Genomic DNA, 18,517 nt, shown 5'->3' with positions numbered 1-18,517 from the left:
GCATCAAAATAATTGGGGCTAAAGACATGGAAACAACCTAAATGTCCATCGACAGATGAATGGATAAAGAGGATGTGGTGTGTGTGTGTATATATATAATATATATGAATATTACTCAGCCATAAAAAAGAATGAAATAATGCCATTTGCAGCAATATGGACAGTCCTAGAGATTATCATACTACGCGAAGTAAATCAGAATGAGAAAGACAAATACCATATGATATCACTTATATGTGGAATCTAAAATATGACACAAATGAACATATCTATGAAACAGAAACAGACTCACAGACATAGAGAACAAACTTGTGGTTGCCAAGGGGGAGGGAAGGACTGGGAGGTTGGGATTAGCAGATGCGAACTCTTATATACAGGATAAATAAATAAGGTCCTACTGTATAGCACAGGGAACTATACTATAACTATATCTCAATACTGAGATAAACCATAATGGAAAAGAATATGAAAAATTATATACATGTATAACTGAGTCACTTTGCTGTACAGCAGAAATTAAACACAATATTGGAAATCAACCATATTTCAATAAAATTAAAAAGAAATAATCTGGACTACTTTACTATTAGAAGAACAAAGTGGCTGCCATGAATTAAAATTACATTCACATGGTTCAGCCTCGGTGTTAATGTTTTGGTTGTTGCTGTGATTACTGCCCTCCTTCCATCCCTCCCTGTAGGCACACAACTGTAATAGATGTTTTCCCTACTCAACAGTTTCTCCTGAATGAATGAATCAAAGAATGATTTGGTAATCTTTGAACATTCCACTGAAATGAATATCAAAATATTTAATTAGTTAACATATTCAAGCACTGAGTTTTAATTAAGAAGACACCGAGCTGCAAAACATTTATGAACAAATTAAAGCAACAATGCCTAAGGAACAAAAATGAGAGTCATTTGAATTACAAAAACGTGATTGAGTCTCAAGCCACAGCCCATTAGAAGGTATAAAACATCATTAATGAGGGTTACTGCACACAGCAGATTATCTATAAAGACATACATCACAAGAGTAAAATCACAGACAGAACTTTTGTTAGTGCAAGAAAAGCACCACAGTTAGTGTAAAACTCATTCTTTATTTAGAGTTGCTCTTTTACTGCCAAATTATTAGGGTTTTCTCTGTTGGACTCTGTCTGCATGTAATAAACAGTGGGGAGAAGAAGAGAGAGAAATGAGGGGATTCTAAACGAGTAAAAGAAAATTAAGCTTTTCCCTGTCTTATTAAAGAAAAAAAATCGAATCCATGAACAGACATTAAAATTCTGTCCTAGGTGCTAGTTTACTGGCTGGAATGATGGAATTTGTGTTCTTCCTGGCCATCTCAGGATTTAAATAATTTTATGTGACAGAGCTGATCGATAAAAAGACAACAATCATTTACACTGAGAGTTTAGTGCAATTTCAAGAATCCGCATTAACCACGCTGAGTGTTTGTAGTGGAATCAGTATACAAGCACCTCACTTAGTAAAGTGCCTCAGTGAAGTATGACTGAATTTTCAACACCAATGAATATGGATTAAAGAAAAATCAAATCAATCAAAAGAATGGGTTTTTTTGCAATCACACAATGACAGTATTTTTGAACACATAATTCTGTGCAAAATCCAGGAAAGCCAACAGATGTTCACTTCCATTTCTTCTTCTAGTATTTATCTTACCATTTGGGAAAAGCTTTCTTGTATTGCAGTTGATTACATGTGCATTTTGCAAATTTCCAGATGTGTTCAAATGTTTCAATCTACATTATGGCTTTATATTTTAGGTCCCTATGAGTCCCTAATCAGAGTTCTTATTTCTCTAAACATTAAATGAAATTGAAAATTTTCATATACCCCATTTAGACTGAGAGTATTATGGACATTTTTTTCCCAAACTAGTCTTTCTAGATATATTGGTCTTCCATCTACTCAATAGATAATCAGTCGCATTATGCTGTACTATAATAATGAATCCTTTGAAGAGAATATTCACTTTTCTCAAAAAAAAATATTTTTGACAGGTGAGTTTGAGATAATTTCCTCTCTCAAATTTGTGCCAATAAAATTTACCCATTTTAAGACAAGCATCCTTCCAGTAAAGGTAGCATCTGTAGTGGATTTCCCTGTAATGCTTATTGAACTGTTTGCCACGAGAATTGATCTTGATTCTAGCATTGTAGATTTCCACGATGGATATAGATAGTAAATTTGTTCATTTCAAGCTGCTAACACTGTAGAAGAGGGCATCATAGAGGCAGAATGCACAATGACCCCAGTCAATTCCAGGAATGCTTAGCCAGTAACAAGATGATGTTTCATAAAAGCAAAGCAGTGCCGAACTTGTAAAATCAGGCAGTATGACAGGTGTGAAAGAGCACGTGACATGATAAACTGAAATCTTCACAGAGCTAGAGCTGGGCCTGCTGAAATGATGTGAGACCTGCGTCTCAGACATCCTGACCAGCATCTGAATTTCTATTTTTATAGACATAAGAATACAAAGCCTGAGGATGTCTACAACTAACTAAGTAGTAAGGCTTCAAAGTCTCCAAAAACAACTAGAAAGGTGTAAAGGAAAAGAACAAAACCGTGCCTTAGCAAGGCAGATGATGGAAAACATGGGTAGTCGTTTGGGACACAACTGACACTTTAAAAAGATAAGAAGAGGGTTTCTGGGGACAGGACTAACATGGATTGCCCAAAGAAGTGTCATTTGAAAACTTAGACTTGGAAAGATCTATACAAAGATGAGGATGGCAATCCAACTGAAAGGGTTAGAAGGAAAGAAGCAACAAGAATAGAAAATGTGTGAAAGGAATTTTTATGAGAATAAAGTAGAGTGTTGGAGAGATGGTTAGGGTTTCAGCTTCCTTCAGTTTGGAGGCTCTGAAAGTGAATGACCTCTACCCTCTCATTTCATCGAGATGCCTCTGTGGTAGAACCTGGACTCCTGTCCTAACGGCCTGTTTTGCTGAGTTTGGGCAACTCAAACTGGTCAGAAACAAATGATGTTCTCAAGGCCACGGTCAGAGCATCAATTTTCATTTAATAATAATTCAGCTTTCTGGAGTGAAAAAGTCTGACCCGCGGCCATAGGTCTGCTTGGGTCTTGGAAAGCCATCCAATGAGGGTGAGCCTGGGGTCATTCAGTTCGTGCAACCCCTCAGTGCCAAACAAATCAACCCAAAGGGCCTGGGCAGTGTCAGTGGCATCGCTTTTCTTGCAGAAATAATACCTTACATCTGGAACAGAGCTTCTACATATTTCAGAGTGTTCTCACTTACTGCACCTATGAGTGGCGATCTGAAATCCCTTACATGGGCTACTACTTTGAGTAAGTCAGCAAACTAAAACTTGTTTCATATCATCTTGCAGGGTTTTCAAATAAAAGTTTCTGTGATTCGACCCTAATGTGAATTCTCTATCAACTACACTTGTCTGTTTTTCATCTTGAGTCTGTGAACTGAAACTTACATATCTTATCAGGCAGAAAGAAGTCCAATGGATCCGCCTTGGATACTGTAGTGAAAACGTGATCAAAGAGAGGCCACGTTTCAAAAGGTTAATGAACTAAAATTCTACAAAAGGCACAGGGAAAGGAACCCCACCCCCGGCCCTGTAGCCTTAATTGTGAATGTAAATGTTTCCTTGGAGAACACTATTCAAAGGAATAGGTTATTTTTAAGGGAATCTACTCTGTTAGTACAAAATATCTGAATCCCTCTGAAACAAGTAGAAATTTCATTTATATAGATTAATGAGCTTATGACAAGTTCATACTCAAGAGTTATTCAGGCATTCCTTTGCTCCTTCCTACGAAGAATAAATTTATTTTATTCATTCACGGTAAAAGTTATACTTTGTAATTTCTTAGCTATATAAATCATCACACGATGAGAAATGAGGCCTACATCATGGTAATAAACTTAAATCTGTTCAAATAAAGACTTCACAATCATCTTTCCAATCACCTGTTTCTTTAAAAAAAACAGTTATACACCACATATTCAATTGAGAGATTAGCCAATTTACTGAAGGTTAAGGACTTAAAACTCCCTGTAAACAAAACAAACAAATCCATTTAAGGAATAGGGCTCACCTGATCTTGGGTAACTAAATTACAGGGAGCAATTACCTTTTAGAAGGAAAGCCACCTCCGAAAGGACTGGGGTTTTTTTTTTTTTTTTTAACATCTTTATTGGAGTATAATTGCTTTACAATGGTGTGTTAGTTTCTGCTTTATAACAAAGTGAATCAGTTATACATATACATATGTTCCCATATCTCTTCCCTCTTGCGTCTCCCTCCCTCCCACCCTCCCTATCCCACCCCTCCAGGAGGTCACAAAGCACCCAGCTGATATCCCTGTGCTATGCGGCTGCTTCCCACTAGCTATCTACCTTACATTTGGTAGTGTTTATATGTCCATGCCACTCTCTCACTTTGTCCCAGCTTACCCTTCCCCCTCTCCATATCCTCAAGTCCTTCTCCAGTAGGTCTGTGTCTTTATTCCTGTCTTACCCCTAGGTTCTTCATGACATTTTTTTCTTAAATTCCATATATATGTGTTAGCATATGGTATTTGTCTTTCTCTTTCTGACTTACTTCACTCTGTATGACAGACTCTAGGTCTATCCACCTCATTACAAATAGCTCAAATTTCATTTCTTTTTATGGCTGAGTAATTGTATAAGGACTGGGGTTTTTGTTCCTTGTCTTCAAAGAACAACCCACTTGCATCAGAATCAAACTCTTTACACAGTACTTGATCACCCCACATCAAAACCCTATCCTTCCCCTCAGTCCTTTCTTTTACTTAGAGTTCATAAGGATATGGGTTTACATGTTGACTGAGGCGTGTAGCAAATCCCCAGAAAACACATGTGAGATGACTTCAGTTTTCACCTAAAACCACCCCTTCTCCGCTTGGTACCTGACAGGTGCGCCTCGGCTGTGTGCAGGCTTCAGCAGGACTGTCACCGTGTTGTCGGTTTGATTCAAGGGCGTCTCAAGTTCATAAGCCGGCATGGAGGGTGCTGGGGAAGATGCATGAGATAGGAGACTCATGATTTCTGGTTTGTCTTTTCCGTTTCCTTTCTACTTTCATTTACAATGAGCATTAAAAACACAGCACACTTAGTTTAAATTGCCTCTGTGAACCAACCACAAACAGCCTTTACGTATCTACCCAACCCTGAACATCAGGGACAGCTGTTAAAACCATCATGTGTTGACTTTGGTCTTGAGTTTAACCTGGGAGGGGGCACGAGGGGGGGCTTAGGAGGTGTTAGTAATACTGTTTCTCGATTCGGATTCTCGCTAAATGGGTGTAGCCATTACATCCATCCATACATGTACATCACTGTAATTAGGTTGTAAATTGTAAAATAAATTTAATTTGTGTACTTTTCTGTACATACGCTTTTCTTAAAATATTAAATGCAAATTTAAGAAATAATTACTAGGATCATAAAACTGATCATTTCAGTTCTCCCATCTAAGTCAAGGTTTCTTGTGTACCAAATATCCATCCGGAGATCTGAAGAGGTCCTCAGGAGTCAGAGGGCCTGGCTGGACCTAGTGAGGCACCGGTGGGCTCTCTGGGAAAGCACAACCGAGGAAAAGATACTGAGTTGAAGTGAGAAAGGCTTGGGTTTGACTTTCTGTTGCCTTTTGTTTCGACCAGCATGAGAGCTTAGGCACAGTAATTCTCTCTGAAGCTTCAGTTAACTCATCTATCAAAATAGGAGAAATTACCCTCCAGGGTTATTACGGGAATTCAAAGAGATAATAGACAGAGATGGGCAAATCTAGTTCTACAAATGTCAGCCCTCTTCCCAGGGCGGATCCCATTTCCAAGGCCATTTCCTGGCAGTCTTCGCTTTCTGGATTGTTCAGCTCGTTACTAGAAGATAACAGCTCTTCGGTAATTCTGTCTTCACGGTGCACAAGAGACATCGCTGCACGAAGGCTGTGACGCCGGCCGCAGAGGCACCGGCCTTTGTAAGGCCCTCAGGTCGGGTCCCTGATGAGGACAGTAGAGGCCAGTTTGGCGAGTATCGTTTTTTAAATCTCTTACATACAAGAAGCTTTTATGTAAAAGACATGGGTTATAGCTCAGGTCCATTCAATGGATCTTCTCAGCATTAAAATTAGCCCTAATTCTGTTAAAAATTAACTCCAGTTCATAACACAAGCTACATTTTGGATAGAGAGTAGTTCTCTGAGGTCCATGGAAGTAGAAAATAGGGGCCCAGAATCCGTAATTTCTTTGAACCATAAAAATCAAATAGTTATTCTTGATGAGCCTTTGCAGGCTAACTAAAATGTCAGCTGGCTTTGCTTCGGGATAGAACTGTTGAACTTGGCGGGCTAGGAGCGGCCAGACTCACACCAACCAGAATTTTTACCTAATACAAATGGTAAAAGTGAATTATTTTTTCTAAAAGAATAGCCTCTTTAAGATAATAATCGTTGAAATATGGCTTCCATAGGGAGAAATTACCAAAAAAGGGGCTTGGAGATATGTACACTGGCACACATTACCTCTTTAAACAGATAATACCATCTTAATTTACATCCAGGGGTAAATTCACTTGATCAAGATCAGAGAAAAAGCACTGGGAAAAATTATAACTAGAACTCATATTTTCTGATTCCAGGCCCAGTGGTCTTTCTACTCAGGCATCTGTACAACTTATGTCATTTTCCTAACCTCTGAAGTATCCTTCCTCTTTTCCAACTCTCCATGTTGTTTTTACAAGCTAATGTCTTATATCAAACATCAAGTGTCTATTAAATTTCAAGTTAAGTTTGTGCTCATAAATTAACTCTTACACAATGCAAAGTTATCCCTTAAGTTATAATTGCTTAAAAACAAAATTCCAAACCTCACTCCTCCCTCAAAACCTAGTAGAAGGCTTAGAGTACTTGTGCTGTATTTCCTTCCCTTCCTTCAGTCCTAAAGAAAATCTCTCATAGAATTAGGGATGAGGGACAACAGATATAAAAATCAGGCTAAGTATTACTTAGCTGACCCTGACTGATGAGAAGTTACTCCATCACCTGCCTCCTGCTCTTCTACCCCCAACCAAAACAGTCACAGCCCAAACCCAAATACTGCCCTACTCGGATCCAAAGGGGAAAACGTAGAAAAGGAAAGACGTCCCCTGGAACTGTGTTTATTGCTGCTGCATATCCCACACCAGATGGCAACTCCATTTCCTCTAGTCTGAAGCACAAAGACATTTTCTGCACAGGTGCACATGCCCAGAAATATTTCCCAAATTATGTCCTTTGTTGGATGGTGTAATTGAGTCTCTACAAGAAACAAGCTGGCGGATGTAAGTGCTTGGTGCCCCCCCTCTGTAGTAGCCTCTCTCTTGAGGACGTGAAACTGCTAACAGTGAAGGTCCCACGGAAGGCTGAGCCTTCTGGAAGGGACTCCACATAACGCTGCCTTTCTGCTGAGCACTCCCTTGTGAGAGACCTCGCTATGGAGACTTTCCCGACACTGCTGCTCTGGGAACTTGGGACTGCGAAGGGCTGAGAGTGCTGGGAACAGCATCTCCCACTCATGTCTGAGTTCTCCGACACACACTCTTAAAACAGTGCCTACCTCCTGACGCAGGACGACGATCCGAAGCTCCCAAATGATAAACATTTGCAGCGTTTCATTGAATTCCATAAGTCCGATTTTCATACTTACAAAAACATGAATTTACGTGTACGTTTGGGTGAGCTCTGCAGACTTGACAATGGGAATGAGAAAGTACCCAAATGCTACTTCTGATATAAGACACAGCTCATGAATGTACGATACCTGATATTTTGGTGGTGAACTGATTTGTTGCCGGGGGTCCAAAACCCTTAGCCGTGCTAGCTCGGATGGTGAAGGAGTATGTGGTTCCTGGATACAGTCCGAAAAACAGAAAGTGGGTTTCATTTCCCAGTTTTGAAACTCTTCCACTTTGATTGGATAGATCTATTTCTGGGTCAAAGGAACTGACTGCCTTGTAGGTGATCTGTAAGAGAAGACGGATGTGATGAAATACCTGAGGCAGATCGACCGAGACTGCATCTTTATCCAATAAGCCCTCCTGATGTATGCACTGTCAGACGCTTTATGATAAGCTGTCCTGCTCCCCTAGACTCTTCAAATCCTGGATCCAGTGAACGGGCACAGGAACTCAGCCAAAACTGTGATGAGTTATTACTTTTATAGACAGAGGAACCGCAAGCCAGTAGATTAGAACATAAAGAATGAGTTCAGGTTTAAGCTAATACCTTGAAGTTGTTTGTTTTCAAAGTGTCTTGTTGGAAAACTACATTACAGCTGGCTTAAAACAAAATAACAAAATAGACAACCAGCTCAAACAGATAAGGACCTGACAAGGGGAAGGCCTCATCTCTCATCCAGGGGTCAGAGTCTGATTTTGCCCTGAATAGGATTACCGTATGCTGGTAAAAAGGGCACTTTTAAGCGTTTTCCTTAATGTGGGCAAAGATATCTGCTCCTAGATGCGTGTCAGTAGCCCTTAATGCTGTGACTGTGGTGTTTGCAATATGTTCTATTTACTTTTTTCTTTAGAGCAATGCTGTCCAATAGGACTGTCAGGATGGGAATGCTCTATTCTGCAGTATTCAGTGTGGTGGCCCCTAACCACAAGTGGCCACAGAGCACTAGAAACATGGCCGGTGAGACAGCAGAACTGAAAAATTTACTTCATTTTATTATTATTTTTTAAAATCATTAAAAAAAATTGAAGTTACTTGATTTACAATGTTGTGTTAGTTTCAGGTATACAGCAAAGTGATTGTATAATTATACATACATTTACATATTGTTTTCCAGATTCTTTTCCATTATAGGTATTACAAGATACTGAGAATACTTCCCTGTGCTATACAGTAGGTCCTCGTGGGTTATCTATTTTATATATAGTAGTGTGTATATGTTCATCCTAAACTCCTGATTTATCCCTTCCTCCCTTCCCCCTTCGGTAACCATAAGTATCTCTTCTATGTCTGTGAATCATTTTATTTTAATTAACTAAAATTTAAATTTAAATTGCTCTGAATGACTAGGAGTTTCCATTTTGGACACAGTGCAATTCTGGAAGCTTTATGTTTGCCACGTGACAGGTGTTCAAATCACCCTGGATGAGTCTGGATTGTGTGAAAATAAATATAACATAGGTGTCTTTAAATTTTGCCCTTTCAAATGATGTTTTAAAAAATTTCACTCTAGGGCTTCCCTGGTGGCGCAGTGGTTGAGAGTCCGCCTGCCGATGCAGGGGACACGGGTTCGTGCCCCGGTCCGGGAAGATCCCACATTCCGCGGAGCGGCTAGGCCCATGAGCCATGGCTGCTGAGCCTGTGTGTCGGAGCCTGTGCTCTGCAATGGGAGAGGCCACAACAGTGAGAGGCCCACGTACCACAAAAAAAAAAAAAAGTCACTCTAAGTAGTTCATCAACTCTTCAAGAATATGCATTTTAGGGGTGATTACTAATTTCTCCTCCTTGTAAAGGCATAATTTTTAAATGTGGCATATTCAAAAGTTTTAAATTGCAAAACTGAGCACTTTTCTTGCTTTTAGATAGGTTAAAGTTACTGATAATTTATGTGCATGAACACTAACACTGTTATTATACCAACTGATAATTGACATTCTTTCTTCTTATATTTATAGCATGTCATTATAATTAAGGAGACCTCTCTGAAAGAATATTTAGATTGAGTCAACTATGCTTTGGCAAGAAAATGTTTGCTGTATATATTAATCACCGCCGTGCATGACACCATCAGAGTCAGGCAGAAGATCTGCTGTTAACCCTCTCATGGGCTTCCCTCATGAGGTTCCTCTGAGTCAAGAGACAAGACCACGTACACCAGCAGCTGCTGTCGGGGGAATTCAATGTCACTGCTTTGCGCTTAGCTGCGCACTTTGAACTCCATCCTGAGAGCTCCAGAGAAGAGGTAGAGAAGGCAGATCTAAGCTGTGACTACATAACTGCTCCTCCAAATTTATTAATTCCCTCATTCACAGCAACTTCACTGCACGTCTCTTGTGTGCCAAGCACTGTACTCCGGGCTAGCCGGGGTCTCATGTGGTGATTCAAACACAGTACCTGGCGGGGGGGAAGGTAGCAGTCTGGTAGTAAGGGGAGACCCAACCCAGCAGTGAGGATGCAGTATAATTAGCATAAGGACTGGCCTTATGAAAAACTTTAATGGGATACAAATGCGTACGGGACAAAGTTCAAACTTCTGAGTTCCCTGCTTAAGACTTGCCTACACCTTCTTCTCTAAACTTCTTTCTTTTTCTTTTTTTTTTTAACATTTTAATTGGAGTATAATTGCTTTACAATGGTGTGCTAGGTTTTGCTGTATCACAGAGTGAATCAGCTATACGTATATATATATCCCCATATCTCCTCCCTCCTGTGTCTCCCTCCCACCCTCCCTATCCCACCCCTCTAGGTGGTCACAAAGCACCAAGCTGATCTCCCTGTGCTATGCAGCTGCTTCCCACTAGCTAGCTATTTTACATTTGGTAGTGTATATATGTCCATGCCACTCTCTCACTTTGTCCCAGCTTACCCTTCCCGCTCCCTGTACCCTCAAGTCCATTCTCTATGTCTGCATCTTTATACCTGTCCTGCCCCTAGGTTCTTCAGAACCATTGCTTTTTTTGGTTTTTATTTTTAGATTCCATATATATGTGTTAGCATACGGTATTTGTTTTTCTCTTTCTGACTTACTTTACTCTCTATGACAGTCTCTAGGTACATCCACCTCACTACAAATAACTCAGTTTCGTTTCTTTTTATGGCTGAGTAATATTCCATTGTATATTTGTGCCACATCTTCTTTATCCATCTGTGAATGGACACTTAGGTTGCTTTCATGTCCTGACTATTGTAAATAGAGCTGCAATGAACATTGTGGTACACGACTCTTTTTGAATTATGGTTTTCTCAGGGTATATACCCAGTAGTAGGATTGCTGGATCATATGGTGGTTCTACTTTTAGTTTTTTGAGGAACCTCCATACTGTTCTCCATAGTGGTGGTATCAATTTACATTCCCACCAACAGTGCAAGAGGTTTCCCTTTTCTCCACATGCTCTCCAGCATTTACTGTTTGTAGACTTTTTGATGATGGCCATTCTGACTGGTGTGAGGTGATACCTCATTGTAGCTTTGATTTTCATTTCTCTAATGATTAGTGATGTTGAGCATCCTTTCATGTGTTTACTGGCAATTTGTATATCGTCTTTGGAGAAATGTCTATTTAGGTCTTCTGCCCATTTGTGGATTGGGTTTTTTCTTTTTTTGATATTGAGCTGCATGAGCTGCTTGTATATTTTGGAGATTAATCCTTCGTCAGTTGCTTCATTTGCAAACATTTTCTCCCATTCTGACGGTTGCCTTTTTGTCTCATTTATGCTGTGCAAAACATTTTAAGTTTCATTATGTTCCATTTGTTTATTTTTGTTTTTCTTTTCATTTCTCTACGAGGTGGGTCAAAAAGGATCTTGCTGTGATTTATGCCATAGAGTGTTCTGCCTATGTTTTCCTCTAAGAGTTTTATAATATCTGGCCTTACATTTACGTCTTTAATCCATTTTGAGTTTATCTTTGTGTATAGTGTTAGGGAGTGTTCTAATTTCATTCTTTTACATGTAGCTGTCCAGTTTTCCCAGAAACAATTATTGAAGAGGCTGTCTTTTCTCCATTGTATATTCTTGTCTCCTTTATCAAAGATAAAGTGATCACAGGTGCATGGCTTTATCTCTGGGCTTTCTATACTGTTCCATTGATCTATGTTTCTGTTTTTGCGCCAGTAGCATACTGTCTGGATTACTGTAGCTTTGTAGTATAGTCTGAAGTCCGGGAGCCTGATTCCTCCAGCTCTGTTTTTCTTTCTCAAGATTGCTTTAGCTATTCGGGATCTTTTGTGTTTCCATACAAATTGTGAAATTTTTTGTTCTAGTTCTGTGAAAAATGCCATTGGTTGTTTGATAGGAATTGCATTGAATCTGTAGATTGCTTTGGGGGGTATAGTCATTTTCACAATGTTGACTCTTCCAATCCAAGAACATGGTATATCTCTCCACCTATTTGTATCATCTTTAATTTCTGTCATCAGTGTCTCATACTTTTCTGCATACAGGTCTTTCTCTCCCTAGGTAGGTTTATTCCTAGGTAATTTAATTCTTTTTGTTGCAGTGGTAAATGGGAGTGTTTCCTTAATTTCTCTTTTAAATTCTTCATCATTAGTGTATAGGAATTCAGGAGATTTCTGTGCATTAATTTTGTATCTTGCAACTTTACCAAATTCACTGATGAGCTCTAGTAGTTTTCTGGTAGCATCTTTAGGATTCTCTACGCATAGTTTCATGTCATCTGCAAATAGTGACAGTTTTACTTCTTCTTTTCTGATTTGAACTCCTTTTATTTCTTTTTCTTTTCTGACTGCTGTGGCTAAAACTTCCAAAACTATGTTGAATAATAGTGATGAGACTGGGCAATCTTGTCTTGTTCCTGGTCTTAGAGGAAATGCTTTCAGTTTTCACCATTGAGAACAATATTGGCTGGGGGTTTGTCATATATGGCCTTTATTATGTTGAGGTAAGTTCCCTCTATGCCCACTTTCTGGAGGGTTTTTATCATAAATAGGTGTTGAATTTTGTCGAAAGCTCTTTCTGCATCTATTGAGATAATCATATGGTTTTTCTTCTTCAATTTGTTAATATGTTGTACCACATTGATTGATTTGCATATACTGAAGAATCCTTGCATTCCTGGGATAAACCCCACTTGATCATGTGTATGACCTTTTAAATGTGCTGTTGGATTCTGTTTGCTAGTATTTTGTTGAGGATTTTTGCATTTATATTCATCAGTGATACTGGCCTATAGTTTTGTTTTTTTGTGACATCTTTGTCTGGTTTTGGTATCAGGGTGATGGCGGCCTCGTAGAATGAGTTTGGGAGTGTTCCTCCCTCTGCTATATTTTGGAAGATTTTGAGAAGGAAAAGTGTTAGCTCTTCTCTAAATGTTTGATAGAATTCACCTGTGAAGCCATCTGGTCCTGGGCTTTTGTTTGTTGGAAGATTTTTAATCACAGTTTCAATTTAGTGCTTGTGATTGGTCTGTTTATAGTTTCTATTTCTTCCTGGTTCAGTCTCAAAAGGTTGTGCTTTTCTAAGAATTTGTCCATTTCTTTCAGGTTGTCCATTTTATAGGCATATAGTTGTTTGTAGCAATCTCTCATGATCCTTTGTATTTCTGCAGTGTCAGTTGTTACTTCTCCTTCATTTCTAATTCTGTTGATCTGAGTCTTTTCCCTTTTTTTCTTGATGACTCTGGTTAATGGTTTATCACTTTTGTTTATCTTCTCAAAGAACCAGCTTTTAGATTTTGTGATCTTTGCGATTTTTTCCTTCATTTCCTCTTCATTTATTTCTGATCTGATCTGATCTTTATGATTTCTTTCCTTCTGCTAACTTTGGGTTTCTTTTGTTCTTCTTTCTCTAATTGCTTTAGGTGTAGGGTTAGGTTGTTTATTTGAGACGTTTCTTGTTTCTTGAGGTAGGATTGTATTGCTACAAACTTTCCTCTTAGAACTGTTTTTCTGCATCCCACAGGTTTTGGGTGGTCGTATTTTCATTATCATTTGTTTCTAGGTATTTTTAAATTTGCTCTTTGATTTCTGCAGTGATCTCTTGGTTATTTAGTAGTGTATTGTTTAGCCTCCATGTGTTTGCATTTTTTACAGTGTTTTTCTTGTAATTGATATCTAGTACAGTGTTGTGGTCAGAAAAGATACTTGATACGATTTCAATTTTCTTAAATTTAGCAAGGCTTGATTTGTGACCCAAGATATGATCTATCCTGGAAAATGTTCCATAAGCGCTTGAGAAGAAAGTGTATTGTGTTGTTTTTGGATGGAATGTCCTATAAATATCAATTAAGTCCATCTTGTTTAATGTGTCATTTAAAGCTTGTGTTTCCTTATTTATTTTCATTTTGGATGATCTGTCCATTGGTGAAAGTGGGGTGTTAAAGTCCCCTACTATTATTGTGTTACTGTCAATTTCCCCTTTTATGGCTGTTAGCATTTGCCTTATGTATTGAGTTGCTACTATGTTGGGTGCATAAATATTTACAATTGTTATATCTTCTTCTTGGATCGATCCCATGATTATTATGTAGTGTCCTTCTTTGTCTTTTGTAATAGTCTTTATTTTAAAGTCTATTCTGTCTGATATGAGAATTGCTCCTCCAGCTTTCTTTTGATTTCCATTTGCATGGAATATCTTTTTCCATCCTGTCACTTTCAGTCTGTATGTGTTCCTAGGTCTGAAGTGGGTCTCTTGTAGACAGCATATATACAGGTCTTATTTTTGTATCCATTCAGCCAGTCTGTGTCTTTTAGTTGGAGCATTTAATCCATTTACATTTAAGGTAATTATCGATATGTATGTTCCTCTTACCATTTTCTTAATTGTTTGGGGTTTGTTATTGTATGTGTTTTCCTTCTCTTGTGTTTCCCACTTAGAGAAGTTCCTTTAGCATTTGTTGTAGAGCTGGTTTGGTGGTACTGAATTCTCATAGCTTTTGCTTGTCTGTAAAGGTTTTAATTTCTACGTCAAATCTGAATGAGATCCTTGTTGGGTAGAGTAATCTTGGTTTTAGGTTTTTCCCTCTCATCACTTTAAATATGTCCTGCAACTTCCTTCTGGCTTGCAGAGTTTCTGCTGAAAGATCAGCTGTTAACCTTATGGAGATCCCCTTGTATGTTATTTGTTGCTTTTCCCTTGCTGCTTTTAATATTTTTTCTTTGTATTTAATTTTTGATAGTTTGTTTAATATGCGTGTTGGCATGTTTCTCCTTGGAATCATCCTGTATGGGGCTCTCTGTGCTTCCTGGACTTGATGGACTACATCCTTTCCCATATTAGGGAAGTTTTCAAGTATAATCTCTTTAAATATTTTCTCAGTCCCTTTCTTTTTCTCTTCTTCTTCTGGGACCCCTATAATTCGAATGTTGGTGCATTTAATGTTGTCACAGAGGTCTCTGAGACTGTGCTCAATTCTTTTCATTCAAGACCCTGTCAGCCACGTGGCTGCTAGTGTTGGAGGGTCTCCTGCAGAGGCAGGGGTGGCTGTGGCTCACCACAGGGACAAGAACACTGGCAGAACTTCACATGGGATGACATCATATTTTCTTCTGTCCTGGTCAGGGGACAAAGATTTACTGCCCCACAAATACTGGGCTTTTCTGACGCTGCTTTTGCTTATAAACTCTCAGCTCCTTGGAATGTGACAGAGCTAACTCTGTCCTCTTTCCTCCACCATGAATTCAGATTCACTCTTGCCATTCAAATACTGACTGAAATGTGTGAGCACGAGCACTGCAGTCAGCAGGAAGACACAGGCCCTGCCCTCGGGCAACCAATAATCTGGACTGGGCTGGGGAGGAGCTGGGGAGACATCCAGTAAGTAAATTAATAATTTTTAAACACTACGTGCCATGGAAGAAACAAACAGGATGCTAAGATGAAGGGGATTTGGGGGTGGGGCCCATGCTCAGCCATTCAGAATGGCTGGGGGAGCGTCCCCTGAGGGGATGACAGTTAATTGAACTTGGGAATGAGTCAGCCAGGCTAGGAGTCCGGGGAAGAACAGCATGAACTAAGACCATGAAGCCGGAGCATTCCAGACACAGATGATGGACAGAAAGAAGGCCCCTGTGGCGGCAGGCCAGCCAGCGAGGTGGCGTGGTCCCTGGGGGGCTGGAGACGTGGGGGGGGGGGCAATTCCCTGCAGTGCTCTGTACCCCAAGGGAGAAAGTGTGGAGACATACAACAGGGGCCTTTGAACAATTTTAAGTGTGAAGATAAAATGATCTGACTTCCCTTATAAAGAGATCACGTTGGCTGCCAGGTGGAGGATTGCTTTCTTGAAGGGGGCACCAAAGGTAGTAGGAGGACCCCTAGGAGCCCTGGCAGAGGCCATGGCTGAGGCCACAGCACACGTGAGAGAAGGCAGTGGTTTGGACCAAGGGTGGGGCCATGAAGAGAGAAATACATGAAAAGAATCGGCAAGTTTTAGAGTCGACATGAGCAGAAGTCAGTAATGGACTAGATGTGGGGATAGATGGAGGAACCAAGACAGGCTCCATGTTTGGGCTTGAGCAAAGGATGTCCTGCTTACTGAAATGGGATGGAATGAATGAGAAGTTAACTGCTGGGGGGTGGGCATGTCAAGGTTGAGATGCCTGTGACAGTCAGGAGGACACACCGTGTAGGACATAGGGCTGGGAGCTGAGAGGTCTGGGCTGGAAGTAGACACCTAGGGGTGAGCAGCGTTGGAACATTACGGTTCAGGACTGGATGAGGTCCCTGGGGAAACGCTGATATTTAATATAGGGCACAGAAGGAGAGCCAGAAAGCAGGGAGAAGCCAAAAGAGACAGCCGTCATAGAAATCAAAAGAACACAGTGTGTTAAGAAGGAAATGCTTTCAAAGATGCTGCCGGGAGTTTGAGACTGGAACCAAAAACATGTCCATCCATGTCTCGAGCTGGGGCTCCCATTCTACGTATCCGTAAAGCCTTCCCAAACCCGTCCTAACGATCACTGGATCTGCTCAACACTGGCTGTTGTGACTGTGTCCCTACCATCCATTCGGCAATAAATCACGGAGAGCTGTAAGAGCTCTTTGTAGTCTGAAATCGTGATTTAAACATGCCAAAGGAATTGGAACTTTTCATACAGTTGTCTCTTCTTTCTGAATAGTGATAGCTCATTCTTCTTTCTGACCCCACTGTGATCAGTAAATATTTGGCACTCGGTATATATTTTCCTAAAGACTCCAGGGAGAGCAGGTCTGTGCACGCACTCACACACATGCTCACGGTGCGGCAAGAAGGACGTTTGCTCTGCAAAGCAAAAAGCAATTGCATTATGAGAGGACTTGCTGTTTTACCAGTGCTGATGGGTTTGTACTTGCCTCTAGCCATGGTCTTGCAGGATCAGCTAGACTGGGGTTCTTTCGGTCACAGTCCTTGATAATTTGTTAAAAAGCACAGATCCTCTCCCCAACCCATAACAAAGCACGTACACGCTGCTCTTAAAAATCGTGAATCCTCTCCCTCACCTCTAACAAATCCCTAACAAGCAACTATGTTGTGTCCAAGTGGACACAAAATGTCAGAAAGTTCATGGATTCCCCCTCAAACCCATCCAGAGCCCTGGAGTCTGAATTCCAGGAATAAAAAGGTTCCTCGGGAACACAGTGAACTTGACCCTAGAACTCCATTGCCTGCGCAGCTGATGGTCAGTAAGCATCTGTCCTCCTGAGCAGTACTTCTGAAGGGTACCCAGCTCCACGCTCACATCCAAATGCAACACGTACTTTCAGTATTTATTTTTTCACTGGTTCATTCAGCACGTTTATTAAGTGCCTAGTAAGTACTAGGCCAAGGACGAGCAACGGGAGACTCCCAGGAGGGAGGTCTGGGGCTGAGGTCACACCTGGCCGTTTCGCTGGCTGAGGGCCAAGGTGATTCTAATGATGCCTCCATGGAGAACACTGACGTTCCAGGGTGGACCCAGGGACTTGATGGGATGCCCACGCTGAAAGCAAACCGACACGCAGACAACATATGTGGGGTTAGATCAGGTGAGGTGGAGTCAGCTGCTGCTCACATTGGATGCCTTCTGATTGGCAGGTCAGTGCCTGAAATACTCCAGCATCCTCTTTCCCTTCTCTAAGTCTCAAATCCTGGAGAACCAAAATGGAATAACACGTAATCTCTGACCACGAGGGGAATCAATCTTCCAGGGAGTTGTGAGTAGGCTGCAATGCCAGCCAGCCTTAACTACAGTCCTTCAACAGAGGGGCAAGCAATCAAAGGAACCAACAAGTAAATCAGATTCCAGGGGATGCAAGAACCTAGGATGCTCCACGGAAAAGTTCAAAATTTGACTGAGATGCTGAAAGATAAGCAGAAGTGCCACAGGAGGAGAACGAGGGGAGGCAGTCAGGAGGAAAGAAGCGGATAAGCAGAAGCAGGTGTGAAAAACCAGAAGGTTCATGGAGAAAAGGAAAACTCCATACACATGGCTCATTCAGTTCCAGGAGAGGATCATGGGAGATGCAGTAACAAGTATCAGCTGGGATGGTACCATGTATGGCCTTGAACACTGATAGCAAACAGGGCCCCTCAATTCTCCCTCTCTCCACCCATGTGAACTGTCTCAGGGGAGAGTGATTCACTGAGCCCCACTCTCCAGGTGGGGGATCTTGAGGTATTTTCAACTCTCCATCCGTCAGCGCCCCAGTGGGCTGATGAGTCCAGACTGTTCTCCTTTACTATGTGCCCGACAACCCTGCACACGCTGCACTGAGGCAGACGTTTGGTCCTCATTTCATTCTTTTCTAGAATTAGCTGCTGATAGGACTGCTCACTTCTAGTAGAGGAGACAGAGGATC

General features: G+C 40.7%; 1 protein-coding gene across 8 annotated transcripts in view; it reads right to left on the bottom strand.

The window, feature by feature from the left end:
* Window positions 1-18,517, bottom strand: part of PTPRM (protein tyrosine phosphatase receptor type M) — a 798,567-nt gene that overhangs the window by 287,021 nt on the left and 493,029 nt on the right. For all 8 annotated transcript variants that reach the window (XM_079943436.1, XM_079943437.1, XM_079943438.1 and 5 more), the window contains 2 exons: window positions 7,831-8,032; window positions 4,942-5,044 (listed from right to left, as the gene is read on the bottom strand). In XM_079943436.1, coding sequence (XP_079799562.1) covers window positions 4,942-5,044; window positions 7,831-8,032 — 305 coding nt within the window. The remainder of the gene's footprint in view (window positions 1-4,941; window positions 5,045-7,830; window positions 8,033-18,517) is intronic.

This window comes from Stenella coeruleoalba (genome assembly GCF_951394435.1).
Source record: "Stenella coeruleoalba genome assembly, chromosome: 14".
NCBI lineage: Eukaryota > Metazoa > Chordata > Mammalia > Artiodactyla > Delphinidae > Stenella > Stenella coeruleoalba.
Note: the sequence above shows the minus strand (reverse complement) of the source record. Positions and strands in the feature narration are given on the sequence as shown.